Source organism: Lynx canadensis, chromosome A2, assembly GCF_007474595.2.
Source record: "Lynx canadensis isolate LIC74 chromosome A2, mLynCan4.pri.v2, whole genome shotgun sequence".
NCBI classification, from domain to species: domain Eukaryota; kingdom Metazoa; phylum Chordata; class Mammalia; order Carnivora; family Felidae; genus Lynx; species Lynx canadensis.
Window position 1 is genome coordinate 64,453,809 of NC_044304.2, and position 15,622 is coordinate 64,469,430.

The window sequence follows — 15,622 nt, forward strand, 5'->3', positions numbered from 1 at the left end:
TCAGTTTCAGCTGTCCTCCCAGGGTTCCCTTCGTACAGACAGCCCTAGGACCACTGGCTTCCATACACTTCAGCTGTCTTGACAGGGTAATTACTCTCTGCTTGGTGAGCACTGGGACCACCTGGTCCACACCAACTTCAACTCTGGTCATCCCTCCAGAGCACCCCCAGCCATGCCAGCCACAGCTACAGCCAGCCAACCAAAGTCACCAGGAACACACAGTCTACCGAGAGAAGGACCATATGCAAGACCATTCCTTCAAGTTTACAAGAAGCTGTCCATTCCACCTAACTCCCAGAAACACAAAAAGTCAATCAAAACGAGGAGATGGGAATATACTCAAAAAAGAAAGGAAAATACAAAACCTCAGAAAAAGAACCAAATGAAACAGAGACAAGCAGTATGCCTGATAAAAAATTTAAAATAATGATTGTACAGATGCTCACTAGGTTGGAGAAAAGGGCATAAGAACTCAGTGAAAACTTCAAGAAAGGGAGAGAATGTATAATAAAGAACCTATCAGAATTGCAGAATACAAGAACTGAAATAGAGGACATAGAGAGAGAGAGAAAGAGAGAAAGAAATCTTTTTTTTTTATTTTTAAAAAAATTTTTTTTTCAACGTTTTTAATTTATTTTTGGGACAGAGAGAGACAGAGCATGAACGGGGGAGGGGCAGAGAGAGAGGGAGACACAGAATCGGAAACAGGCTCCAGGCTCTGAGCTATCAGCCTAGAGCCCGACGCGGGGCTCGAACTCACGGACCGCGAGATCGTGACCTGGCTGAAGTCGGACGCTTAACCGACTGCGCCACCCAGGCGCCCCAAGAGAGAAAGAAATCTTAAAAAAAAAACTGAAATGAAAAATAGGAATGAAGCAGTGAATCAGAAGATAGAAAAATTGAAATTATCAAGTCTAAGTTACAGAAAGAAAAATGAAGACTTGTGGGACATCTGCAGGTGGAAATTATGGGAATCCCAGAAGGAGAAGGGAAAGGCAATGAAATAAAGGTCAAAAACTTGAATGCATGAATTTATAAATAGAAGGAGTTAACAAATCCAAGTAGGATAAACTCAGAGATGCACAGCAACACACATTAAAACCAAACTGTTGAAAGGCAAAAGTACAGAAAAATACTGAAAGAAGCAAGACATAAGCAACTCATCACGTACGTGAGATCCTATGCAAGACTATCACCCAATTTCTCAGCAGAAATCTTGTAGGCCATAAAGAAGTAGCACTGTATACCTAAAGTACTGAAAGAAAAAAAGGGTCACCTGAAAATTCTACATCTGGCAATAATGCCTGCCCTTCAAAAACAAGGGGGAAATTAAGCTATTCTCAGATAAAGAAAAGCTGAGGGAGTTCATTACCAAACCACCTGCCCTACAAGAAATGCTAAAGGAAGTCATTCAGGTAGAAATAAAGAATGCTAGACAGTAACTCAAAGCCAGGAGGCAATATAAAGATCTCTGGTAAAAGTAAATACATGAGGAGTATAAATGTGGGTATTATTATTTCAATTTGTAACCACTTTTTTATTTTCAAAATGATTTACAAGACAAATGCAGAAAAATAATTACACATCTCTGTTTTGGGGCACACAATATTAAAGATACAATTTGTGACACAAACAAAGGGGGTGTAGAGCTTTTATATTTGAATGAACTTAAATTGCTAAAATTAAAGTCAGGTTGTTTTATGTCATCCCCATTGTATAGCTCTACTATAGATACAAAGGAAATGAGAAGGGAATCAAAAAAGTGTCACTATTAAAAAAATCAACTCAACAGAAAAGGACATCAATGGAAGAAATTAGGAAAAAGAAAGTTTTAAGAAATACAGAAAACAAATATCAAAAAAACTGACATCCTTCCTTTTAAGCAGTAACTTTAAATGTAAGTGGATTAACTTCTTTAATCAAGAGACAGATACTGGCAGAGCAGATAATAAAAAATGATGCAATTACGTTATCCACAAGAGACCCAATTAGGCCTGAGATGCAAATAGGCTGTAAGTAAAAAAACAGAAAAAAGTTATTACATGCAAACTATAACCAAAGAAAGCTGGAGTGGCTATCCTAATATAGACAAAATAGATTTTCAGAGAAAAACTTAACAACAACAACACAAAAAGATGGGAAGTACATACTGATGAAGGACAATTTAGGTCATCATGAAGATACAACAATTATAAACATACATGTGCCGCACCTAACAACAGAGTCCCAAAACATATAAAGCAAACTGACAGAACTGAAGGGAAAAAGAGTTATACAAAATAGTGACTTGAATACTCCACTTTTAATAATAACAAGCAGACAAAAGATCATTACAGGCCTTGAACAAAACTATAAACCAAAAGGACTTAAGAGACACACACAGAAGCCTCCACCAGAATAACTAAATACATATTTTTATCAAGTGCACATGGGACATTCTCCAGTACAGACCATGTGTTGGATCACAAAAAAAATAAGTCTTAATCAATTTTAAAAGATTAAAATCAATGAAGTATCCTTTCTGATCCCAAAAGAATGAAGCTAGAAATCAGTATATTAAGAATACTGGAAAATTCGCAAATACTTAGAAATCAAACAATATAAACAATCAATGAATCAGTTAATAAACACAAAGGAAATAAATATCATAAGACAAATAAAAACGAGAACACTATATACCAAACCTTAAGGGATGCAGCAAAATAAGTACTAAGAGTGTTATTTATGACTAAATATATACATCAAAAAAGAAGAAAGATCTGAAATTAATAAACTGACTTAATTTAAGGAACTAGGAAAAGTGAAACAAACTGAGCACAAAGCCAGCAGAATGAAGGAAATAATAAAGATTAAAGGTGAGGTTAATATATATATTTTATATATTACATATAATATATATAATAGAAAAAATCGACAAAGCCCAAACAAAAAAAAAATGGACCGCTTCAGCTAGTTTGAGTAAGATTAAATGAGAGAAGATTCAAAATACTAAAATCACAGTATCAGTGAACATAGGAACATTACTGATTTTACACAAACAAAAACGTAGGAATAGTATTACTGATTTTGAGAATATAAAACTATACTATTAATAATCATATACCAACAAACTGAATAACCTAGATGAAATGGAAAAAATTCTAGAAACACATAATCTACTAAAATGACCCATAAAGAAGTAAAAAATCCAAATGGACCTGTAACTGGTAAGATAATGAATCAGTTATCAAAAACCTCCCCAGAAGGAACAGCCCAGGATCACATGGCTTCACCAATGAATTCTACCAAAATTTAAACAATAAGTAACACAAATTCTGTTCTCAAACTCATCCAAAAATTTGCAAATGAGGGAAAACCTCCTAATTCTACAAGGCTAGCACTTCTCCGGTACCAAAGCCAGACGAAGACACTGTAAGAAAAATACAGTCCAATAACCCTTAAAATACTGATGTAAAAATCCTCAACAGAATACAAAGAAACCAAATTCAGCAACCAAGTGGGTTTTTATTCCCAGAATGCAAGGATGGTTCAACATATGAAAACTTGATCAATGTAATATACCACATTAACAGAATAAAAGGAGAAAAATCCAACACGTGCTCATCTCAATGAATGCAAAAAAACCATTTTCCCAATGTCAATACTCATTCAGGATAAAAATAACAAACTATGAGGGGAAGAAAACTTTCTAAACATGGTGAAGGCCAAAAATGAAACACTCATAGCAACATCATATTCAACAATAAAAGACTGAAGCTTTTCCCCCAAGACCAAAATAAACACAGATGTCCACATTTGCCATTTATATTCACCATAGTGCAAGTTCTAGACAGAGTAATTTGGTAAGAAAAAGAAATACAAGGAATCCAACTATAAGTGAAGAAGAAAATTATTTCTGCTCATGATCTTATGACTCAAAAAAAAAAAAAAAACAAAACCCCACCCCTGTGAATCTGATAAACAAATTCAGCAAAGTTGCACCATATAAAATCAATACACTAAAATAGTTGCATTTCTCTAAGTCAGCAATGAACAATTCAAGAGAAAATTCAAAAAACTATTTTACAATAACATCAAAAAGAATAAAATGTTTAGAAATAAATTTAAAAGAGGAGATAGAAGACCTGTACACTGACAACTACAACTTTCAACATTGCTGGAAAAAAAAAAAAGAAGTAACACACAAATAATTGGGAAGACCTCTGTACTTATGGATTGGAAGGCTTAATATTATTAAGATGAAAACACTAATGCCACACAAGGCGATCTACGGATTCAATGCAATCCCTATCAAAATCCCAACTATGTTTTTTTTTTTTTTCAGAAATAAAAAAACTCACCTTAAAATCCGTATGTAAACTCATGCATCTACAAGTAACCAGAAAATATTAAAAAAAGAAAGACAAAATTGGAGGAATCACACTTCCTGATCAAAACAGTGTGGCATGAACACAGACATCCAGACCAATGGGACACGAGAGAATCCCAGAAACAAACCCTCCCCTACATATCAACTGACGTCCAACAAGAAAGCCAAGACCATTCCATGTATAAAGGATAGCCTTTTTAATAAAAGATTTCTGGGAAACTGAATACCCCACATGTAAGTAAATAACACGGGACCCTGACTTTCCACCGTATTCAAAAATCAATTCCCCAAAGGCCCCACCACCAAACACCACCATACTGGGGATTAAAAAAACATACCCACCTCTACCTATACAGACACTTCAATTCAGCTTTTAGGAGAGCATGAGCTTTTCAATAAACGGGCCTGAGAAACTGGGCGTTCAATAGGAGATAAAATCACACTGCAACTTTACATGATACGAAACAATTCAACTGCGATCTCCGTTAAAGCACATACTCATACTTAAAACTTAAGAATTATACCTTATTCCTGCTGTCCTCCTCATGCTTTCACAATCCACGAATAATGTTTCTTGACTGTGCCCCTTAAATATATTAAATCCATCCACTTTCTCTATTGCCATGGGCAGGACTCAGTTATTAATTAGGCCATGCTCAGTCTTGCTTTTGTGTGTGTTTTCTGCCAGGAAAACTCTGTTCACAAATCTTTATGACATTCTTCTCATCACACAGGGCTCGACTCAGGAGTCACTTTTTGAGTCAAGTCTTCCTCAAAATCCAATTGATATGGTCCTCCATCCAAACCCTAGTTACTATCTCTGATGGTCAGTCTCCATTTAAACCCACAGCCTGGTGCACTTCCCACCCTTCTGTGCCCTGTGCTATGCTTCTTGGAGCTAATACTGAGAGACTCCCTATCACCCAGAGTCCCTCCCTTTGTGTCTGATTGGAAGGAGGCTCCCTTAGAGGTCTGCACAACAGGGCATTCGTTCCCCCCTGCCTCGCTGCTGGGTGTCCACAGTGACCACCTTGCCATATGCCCACAGCCTGCCCCAGGCGGCCCGTCTCCCCAGCTCCAGCCCTACAGGCTGCATGGCTCCTTCCTCGTCCTCCTTCAAGCCTGGGGATGGTACGTGATACAAGCTTCAAGGCGTTGTAGTTCTAGATGCTTCAACACACCTTACTGGCCCCCGCATTCCACCCAAACCTCCAACTGCGGCACTTTCATTAAATGCTATTGGATATACTAGTGTTTCCTGTTTGAACCCGACTGATACGCTAGAGCGTATCACATCACCCTGTTTAATGTTTTTATTGTGCCGATCACCACGTGCAATGATTTTATTAACTCTTCTGTTTAAGGGTTGTTTGATCTGATAAACTTAAATATCAGAGAAGCCATTTTTTCAGTTCATTCATCAATGTATCCCTAGGGTCTGACGTTTAGCAATAAGCCACTGTATATATCTCTGAATTCTAACACATGTCTGGATGAATAAAATAGAAAATAATGCCACTACTGTACTGAAGGCATTTATGAGTTGCTGAAAGATAAGGATGAAATGGCTCAGGATGGGAATAGCAAGTTATGCTATGAAGCCAGCATCTTATTATTGAAGGTTTTAAAGTAAAAAATGAGGGGATTACACTAGGAATTTAGGGGTATAACTGAAAGCTATGTGAGATATGGGCTGAAGAGGAGAAGAAGAATTCCCCAGTTAGGAAGGGAATGTAATCATTCCACATGAGTGTGTGCGCGCGTGCACACACACACACACACACACAGAATTCAAATTAGACGACTGTAACAGGAATAGAGACAAGAAGATAAATTTGGGAGAAAGACCTAAAGGAGGATTTAACTGCAGGCGGGCAGAGAGGGAGAAAGAAGGTACAGAACAGTTAAGAGGAGGCCATGGAAGGCTGTCTGGGGAACGGGCCTTGAGTGGCAAGTGTAAAATCCCTGGAGACTAAAGGGAATTAGCCGACGCAGCCTGCGGCGAGGGGAGTGACGCGGCCTAACTCTGTATGGCTGTAAAAGTCTGCTTTTTACTTTTTGAAAAGTGATGCTTGCAGTCCAACAAAAGAAGTTCCAAACTGTCTGTAATCCCATCTCTATTGTGAGAGAGGCTGGAGATGGTGTGAACATTTAAAACTGATAAAATAACCAAAAATATCCAAAGTCAAAATGCTCATTTTTTAAAACTAGTAGTCACATTTCTGTAAATGTATACAAGGAAATAACTCAAAAAATAAAAGCTGAATAACTGTAATGGTAAATCATCTTTAATATCATGGTAACAATAGGAAATAACCTAAAGTCTAACATAAAATGCTTGGCTATCCATTTTAAATAAATAAAACCAGTCTGAAGACAGCAGAATAATACAGAACTATGTTTATAACTTAATGGTTAAAAGAAAGTAAATCATAATGATTTCATTATTCCCACTGAGCCATTACTAATAGCTGTTAGAATTGTAAATTTATGAAGACAAAAATCAAGTGATACCATACAAAAAGAAAAAAAAAACACTTGTAAATTTCTTTTCTTCACAGTGCCTTTAACAGTGGTGTTCGAGCTTTAGGGGACAATTTAGTATCTTTACATCTTATTATGAAATATAACACATGAAGAAAGAAAAAGACATAAATGTACAATATAATGAATATTGCACAGAAACCTATCTGGAAACAGTTTAGGCTGTAACACAAAACTGCCATCACCCCCAAATTCCTCCTGTGCCCCCTCCAATCACAGTCCCTTCCATCCCTCCAGAAGTCAACACTCTTCTGTTTTGTGGTAATACTGTCCCTGGACTGCATTCTAGTTTCAGCATTCATGAATATATCTCTATAAAAGAATTGAACTATGCCTACGCTACATGGATTCTGTGGTGTTTAGCTTCTTTCCTGTAAGTTAATAAAATGCACCCGTATGACTGTAATCCCCATTCATTCACTGTCATTCCTGTAAAGCATTCCATTGTATGAATAGATCACTAGTTATTCACACATCTTACCATTAGTGGACACTTGGGTTGTCTCCAGTTTGGGACTATTAGAAAATACGCCGTGATGAAATTTCCCCGAGTCAAACGCTAGTCACAGAATGCGTGCATGGCACATTTACTACGACATGCAACTGTTTCCCACAGTGGCATGATCTCCACTCACGCAGGCAGAGTGCAGCTGCTCCTGGGCCTCCACCCCTTTTCGGCACCTAGTATTCCCTGACTGTTTACTTCCTGTCAATCTCAGAGCTGTGTAGTCGGATCTCATTCTGTCTTGAATTTACATTTCCGATTACAGAAAGTGTGAACGTATTTTCATGTACCCATTGATGACCTGGAATTACTCTTTTGTTAAGTACATCTGTTCAAATCTTTTCCCATTTTTGAAAATTGTTTTGTCTTTTTTAAAAAGTGTTTTTTTTTAATTTACTTTATTTTTTATTTTTTTTATTTTTAATATATGAAATTTATTGTCAAATTGGTTTCCATACAACACCCAGTGCTCATCCCAAAAGACACCCTCTTCAATACCCATCATCCACCCTCCCCTCCCTTCCCACCCCCCATCAGCCCTCAGTTTGTTCTCAGTTTTTAAGAGTCTCTTATGCTCTAGCTCTCTCCCACTCTAACCTCTTTTTTTTTCCTTCCCCTCCCCCATGGGTTTCTGTCAAGTTTCTCAGGATCCACATAAGAGTAAAAACATATCGTATCTGTCTTAAAAAGTGTTTTGTATTAAAATTTTAAATATGTTCTGGGTAGTGGTCTTTTGTTGGTTATATCCATTACAAATAATTTTCCCATTCTGTAGACTACCTTTTCTCTCTTTGCAGTGTCTTGATAAACAGAAGTACTTAATTTAGTAGAAAAAATTATCAACCATTTAATTAAAGTTAGTGATTTTTGTGTCTCTTTTGGGAAATCACTTTAAAAAAATTTTTTTTTAACATTTATTTTTGAGAGACAGAAAAGACAGAGCACAGTGGGGCAGGGGCAGAGAGAGAAGGAGACACAGAATCCAAAGCAGGCTCCAGGCTCCGAGCTGTCAGCCCAGAGCCCGATGTGGGGCTTGAACTCACAAACCGTGAGATCACGACTCGAGTCAAAGTCGGTTGCCCAACTGACTGAGCCACCCAGGCGCCCTGGAAAATCATTTTCTGATGCTGAAGACATGATGATATTTCTCTACACTGTATTCTAACATATTTACTATTTTTATGTATTTATGTCTATAACACGTCCGGAGGTGATTGTGACTTTTTAAACTGGGTCCAATTTCATTGTTTTTCTTTATGGCTTGGCATTCCAGTATTACCTCTCTGACACTTTTTGTTTTACATATTTAAAACCATGTTATTAAGCACTCATAAATTTAGCAATCTTACATTATTATATCTTCTTGACAGACTTATCCTTTTATCATCATGTAATGCCCCTCTGTGTATCTAGTGAGACTTCTTGCCAATCCTGTTTTGTTAATATCAGCTTTTTTATTATTATTATTTTTCTTGGTTCTTTGATTTAAAATTAAAACAAAGGTTCAGGGTTGCATATCTGAGCAAGATAAATTTTGGAGTCTAAAAGACCTTATTAAAAACAACTGTATCGTTTAATTCACTTTTACTGCATAAAGTACACAGGTATTTTATAAGGTATACTTTATCAATAAAATCATCTCAAGATGTTTAAATACTGTACCTACAACCTAATTATTTCTGACTACTCACAGACACGGTATCACTAACAAAGAGCTCCCTGGGAGCTTTGAATGTACAGCAGCAAATCTTATGTTCAGAGAAAGCAACAGAAATTGACAATATTACATAAACAGTTACTGAGCTATACATTCAATCTGCAACAGTCAGTGAAAAATAGTCTGCTTCCCCAGTAGAAGGAAAGTTATCTTATCTGGGTACTGCTTATCAATGCTACTATTCAAGCATTTAAAAAAGGTATTGGCACACCAATGCTAATACTCAGGAATCTCAGACCTCCATGTGTATCAGAATCCCCTTAAGTGCTTATTCCAGAAAGAGATGTCTGCTTCCCATACCTTGATATATTTTTCAGAAAATCTTTAGGTAATTTTGATACACACCAGAGTTTTAAAAGCACTGCCAAAGTTTAAAGAGGAAGAAAAAGAAGGTGTAGTGGGAAATTATGTCAAAAAACGTTATTTGACATTCAGATGTTTTTCTGAGGCAATTAAATACAAATAAAATGGAGAAAAATAAAAATAAGATAGAGTTTTACAGAAATAATACAAACTACAGAAATCATCCAGGAAATCAAATTTCAGAATCTGTGTTTTAAAAAAAATTATATTAGAAAACAATATAATCTTCTAGCTGGTCTTTGGTTGTATTATCTTTATAATCTATGAAAGTATGAGACATCTAGTATTCACAGACTTAATTAGAATCTTCTTTCTTCAGCATCAAAATGATTGACAAAATCATGACAAAATTAAGCAATGCTAAATATGAAATGAGAGAAGTATTTTACAGTGAAAATTAATTTAAAATGCTAAACGAATTAGAAATGAGAAAGATAACATAGGTAAAAATGTTAAGCCTCCACTAGTTTATAAGCAAGCAATCTTTATCTGTCATCTAGAAGTAAAATCACAGAAGTAAAGTATGACATCCAAAAAAGAAGAAAACACCCGCTATTCACTTAATCTACTGCTGAGAAAGTAAACGCATTTTTCTCACATTCATGTCCCAATCAATCCTCTTTGTTAAACATAAACTTGCTGTCTCTTCATTTTGGAAATAAGTTTTACAAAGTACCTCATGTTTTCATTTGCTTCTCTCTAGCATACAATTAATACAATTAGCATACTAAATGAACTTAAATCTATTTGGTATAAAATGGTTTATACCAAATAGATTTAAGTTCATTTAGTATGCTAATTTTGTCTTGTAACTAATGGCACATTTAATACCGGCTTCCAATGCAAAGGATGAGTTAAGTATCTTTTTGGGTAGCATTTGCTCTCTAAAAATTTTGGAGCGATGGCCTCATGTAATATAGACAAAAGTACTGTATGCGATGGTCACATTATACTTAATGAGTTCTGTTTTAAAAAGGCAGCTCAGTCTTACTTCATTCGTGTAACAGAAATGATGACAGCACAAAGGTAATTCTAAATTAAAACATTTATTTACCATATGATGGCATAAAATGAAATTTAGCAAATCACTAGTTAATAAGTATACTGAGCAATGATAATGATCCCATAAAAATGAAAAAAAAATGTTCTTTCTCTCCTCCACTCAAAGATAGGACTCCTGCTGCCACATTAAATTTGTACCCTTCCACTCTGCCCTCTTTAAGCCCAGCTAAACCCAGGGTTCTTCTGACAGCACCCCTCTAGCCCTGGTTATGCAACCTCCCCCCCCCCCCCCCCCCCCGCAACCTGATGCTCCTTCAGGCCCCTGACTTGGCTAGAACTGCTATCCCTGCATGTTCAAAGTCCTACCTCAAGTCTCACATCAACCCAGAAAGCCATGTCTAATCACATCCTCTGTGACCCAGCCTATCTATAACTCAGTTTCCTTTATATCATTTCCTTTTCATTCTCTTCCCTATGCCTCTTGTTCCCTAACTGTTCTACGAATGCATTTCCTGTGTCTGTAAACTCTGTGGGCACAGACCCCATGTCTGGGAGAACAAAATAGTATAACAGAGGCAGGAAATACTTCTGAAACTTGTAAGTTTCATTACATACTTCCCATGGGGTCTGTTGTCAGGAATAAAACAATTACTTTAATGAACTTGATCAAACAGGATGATGCATAACAGACTGAATGTTATAATTGCATGGCAAAATGAGAGAATGTGACAACTGTATTATCCAAAATTGTATAAAGGCAAAAAATTTTTCAGTAGTAAAATTTTTGTGCTTCTCAGAGATTCAACCCTATTATTTCACTTGAAAAAGCTATGCTTAACTATTTCAAAATTCTTGGAATTAATGACATACAAATATTTAAGCTTTTTAGTTTATCTTAGGTCTTTATAAAGTGAAAATATAAATGCATTTAATAGACAGCTAAACTACCAGGTTCTGGTCTCACTGTTTGGTATTTCCAGGGTTTCTTTACCATTATCTGTGCTCTAAAGTGATATACATAATCACAGATTATCAAAATAGTTACACAGTTGGTATATGTGTTTTATTTGTTAAATCTGTGTCATATTTCCTAAGATAATTTTTCAAGTACATTTTGTCAAATTTCATATCCTTAACCAAAAACTCAATCAGAAAAAAAAAGGAAAAGTATTATCTACCAATTAAGTCAAGCAAAGGAAAAAGAAAATTTAGTGCTCTATTTTACTGAAAGGATTTTGATCTAACTTAAGATAGAGAGTAGAAAAGAACAATCAGAGAAGACTGAATGAAAATGGTACTAATTTACTGATGTTGCTATTAGAAAGCCTTTAAAAACTGAAGATTAATTGCCTCATTCAACTTTTGAAAACAGAAATTCAAAGACTCTGAATCCATGAATTAACTTATTCTAAACAGCCTCTCTTCTTTAATAAGGAAAAGACAGATGAAAGTCAGATAGCACAGATAGCTCCAGATAGCCCTGGAGCTCCGATCAAAAGTCAGAAAAAAACAACTGATAAGAAAACAATTCATATACTTATTGCAAAAAAGAGAAAGTAAAAATATAGCTAGTCTAAACTGTACAAATTTGTAAACTCATCAATAACGGATTCTAAAAAATACATCCTTTGTCTCTTTTTAGGGTAAGTAAATGACTCACACCCATTATCTGTGTGTCCTCCCAGACAACTGCCTAACGCCCCTAACCCTTCTTTGCTAGAATATTAATACAAGGCCCAAGTTAAGCCAGCTTTTTTTTCTTTTGTATCTTCAAGCTCACGTAGTCTTTTCAAACACACTGCTTAAAATCAGCTAAAGATCTAAGTGATAGTAAAAATAAATACTAGGCATTCACTTAGGGTCATGAAAAGAAGGAAGGTTTCATAAATATAAACCATGAAATTATAGTTCATTACATACCACAGCATTCAGGACATTTTGGATGTTTTAGGGTATTCATTCCATACCCTGGAAAGCAGCGATTAATCCATACCATTTGAAGGGTACCTTCAATATAGTATATTTCGGGCAATGGCTCTGCACGTCTGCCTAGAACTTCTACTTGTTGATTAAAAAATCTCTCTATAAGATTTTTAGCCTAAAATTGAAATACAATATGAGAAAATTATTATCAGAAATAAGTTAATTTTAGAACAAATAAGGGTGCTTACATATTTAGAGGCAGTGAAAACAAATTCCTGAGGTCCTTATTTATTCTTGCATTCACAGGATATAAATAACATATAAAAATTTGAAAATGTCACCTATAAACATCAGAGTTCCAAATAGACTTCAAATACAGCTACAAAGAAACCATTTGGATATATAACCAGCATTTTGGCCCCTTTGGATTTTGAATAATATATGGATGGGCATATGAGCAAAATCAAAACAGCTCTTTGTGGAGTTGAATATACTCTAAGAAATGTACTCCAACAATTAACGTGCTTTAAAAATGTACTTTAAGAATCTTTAAAAAGCATTCCTTTAAAAAGGAATACCCTCTACTCTTTCCACAAAGAAAAATCAGGTTTAAAATCAAGAGGAAATACAGCAAATGTTAAAATTTCCACTTCTGTGCTCCCAAAATTAAATTAACAAAATAATTAAAGCATCATTCTGATCTATAATTAATTACCTTTTTGCCTGTAATAATTATTCTGGTGTGAGTCTTAAAATTAACAAGAGGTTTTTATGCTTTTCAGTGTTAAAGCAGGAAGTAGGGGCATGAGTTCAAACCCTCTACAAGCCAGTAAGTTCTCCTCAATTTTACCACTCTAACTGGGAACTTCGAATCAGGTCAGGAGCACAAATGAATGGACTCATGCTGATCTCTAACCACTGAAGGTGTACCCCAACGTACTGACTTCTTCACATTTCTTGCAAATTTTCCTTGCATGAAAATTTATTCTAAATAATTATACCAATGTTTTCAATATACTGCATTTAAGGCAAATATTCTATTCATCAATTACTTACCAGCTTTCTATAGTTTAAATGGTTTGTTTTTGCTTTTGATAAACTTTGGTAAATTTGTTACTGTTTATTTGGTTAAACATAAATTTGGGGTAAGGAAATACTTAAGAATTAATTAGATATAAATCTGGTATCTGATTAGCCATATTTAAATGCCAGACCATAATTAAAAGTTATAGGAGCACAAACATAATCACTCAGCTTCCTAACACCACCTCTAACTAACTAACTAACTAACTAACTAACTAAATCACTGCAACTAAACATGAGAAAACCTGTTAGGGAGAAAAATGATCAGATAAATTAGATTCCTGTTTCCTATTTTCCCTCTAAAAAGAATAAGGATAGATCTCTTATTTGATAAAAAAAAAAGGCAAAAAATTGTTTGAATCATTAATTAAATTTTTTATACTAAGTATGTTGATGGTTGATGTGGGGTTAATTATTTATACCAAAGGGTGAAACTGACAAATTCTCTGAGTGGGTAAGGATTACAAATTTTAACATAAAACTTTTTGGATCAGTGTGGATGATATAAGAAGAAATTGTAATTATAGAAACCCTCCATAAATTAATCATCTGGTCTAAGATATAAAGAATATACCTGACTTAATAAACACCACACTTCCCAGCCCATGCTACTCCTTCCTTCACCACCCTCAAAAAACTTTAAAGAATGATTAAGCATATACAGAAGGACTATGTTCTACAACGACTGGTCATTAATTACAGGGCTGGAATGAGAAGCCATTACTATCTCAACAATGAACAGCCTGTAAAGTGTATGAACTTTTACAGAGAGAAGTTGAACAGCTTATGTTAAATACCACAGTCTGCTCCACTGACCATGCCAACCAAGTTAGGTAGTGAACAAAAGTGACTGGAAAGGCTGTCCTATCTGCTTAATACATTAAGCATTACATTAGCCCAGAAGGCAGTAACTACTTAACATTATGGTAGTTCTGTAATAGATCACACATGCCATACTTTGTATAAGACTAGAGTCCAACTGGAGCTCCAATATCTACTGGGGAGAACTGGTATCTTCCAGGTGTTAGGGTATTACACCTGTAAGTTAGAGTCCTCTAGAAACTCTTGGTTAACGCCTACATTTGGAAATCTCTGTGGAAAAATAACTATGGTCATCAATTGGGGATGGAATTAAGAAACAAAAACGGAGACAGAAGCTTAAAGGTGTCTTGGATGTAATGGACAGAGCTGTGAATTTGCACAAAAAAGATCAGAGATACTAGTGCTCAGGGAGCAAGTGAGAGAAAGGACATCCTATCTCACAAGAGAAGGTCCCAATGGAGAACTATAAAAAATGATTAAACAGAAATACAAAGTCGTCTTCGTGACGGGAACACTATAACATGGGTACTGTGTACACATCAGTGAGTTAGGCACAGAACTAGGGGATAAAGCTCAGTCTCAAAGCAGGACCGAAAGCAGGAGGAGGAAAGTACAAGTTTGTGTGAAATCCATGGAAGTTGGAACCCGTTCCTGAGATGCACACTGAATCCCAGCACTTCAGAACAGAAAAGGTTAAATTTGCAAGGTGGAGATGACTTCAACCCTGCAGCAAAAGACCAAAGAATCTACTCTTCACTTAGCGATGTCACTGAAGTACTGATTGTTCCAGAGGGATTAAAACTTGCACTGGAACACCAGGCTCTTAAGGAAGAAAGATTAAAGGCAAACTAATTCATGTTTTGAAATTACTGAGATTTAAATGGTCATATTAAGAATTTTTAAAGTAGTATATTACTAATTGAAAAAAGCAAGTTGCAGGCAGTGGGAGTATGGAAAGGACATTTAAAAATACAAGAAACTGGGGCACCTGGGTGGTAAGTTGGCTGAGTGTCTAACTTTGGCTCAGGTCATGATCTCATGATTCACTGGCTCACTGCTGTCAGACTCTCAGTCAGCGTAGAGCCCGCTTTGGATCCTCTGTCCCCTTCTCTCTGCCCCTCCCCCACACGCACCCTCCCCTCCCCCGAAAGGTACAAGAAACAACTTCCATTTTCAACTATATGGCGTCCTAGATATCCTGAAAAATCCTCCTGCTAAAAATCACCTAACTGAATATATTTCAACAATGAGAGAAAATAAAAGGAGGAGGATAGGAAGAGACAGAAAGGGAGGC

General features: G+C 35.9%; 1 protein-coding gene across 2 annotated transcripts in view; it reads right to left on the reverse strand.

Moving 5' to 3' along the window:
* LOC115508690 (zona pellucida binding protein) overlaps nt 1–15,622 on the reverse strand; it is a 122,935-nt gene that overhangs the window by 25,361 nt on the left and 81,952 nt on the right. For both annotated transcript variants that reach the window (XM_030307641.1, XM_030307643.1), the window contains one exon: nt 12,421–12,598. In XM_030307641.1, the coding sequence (XP_030163501.1) occupies nt 12,421–12,598 (178 nt within the window). The remainder of the gene's footprint in view (nt 1–12,420; nt 12,599–15,622) is intronic.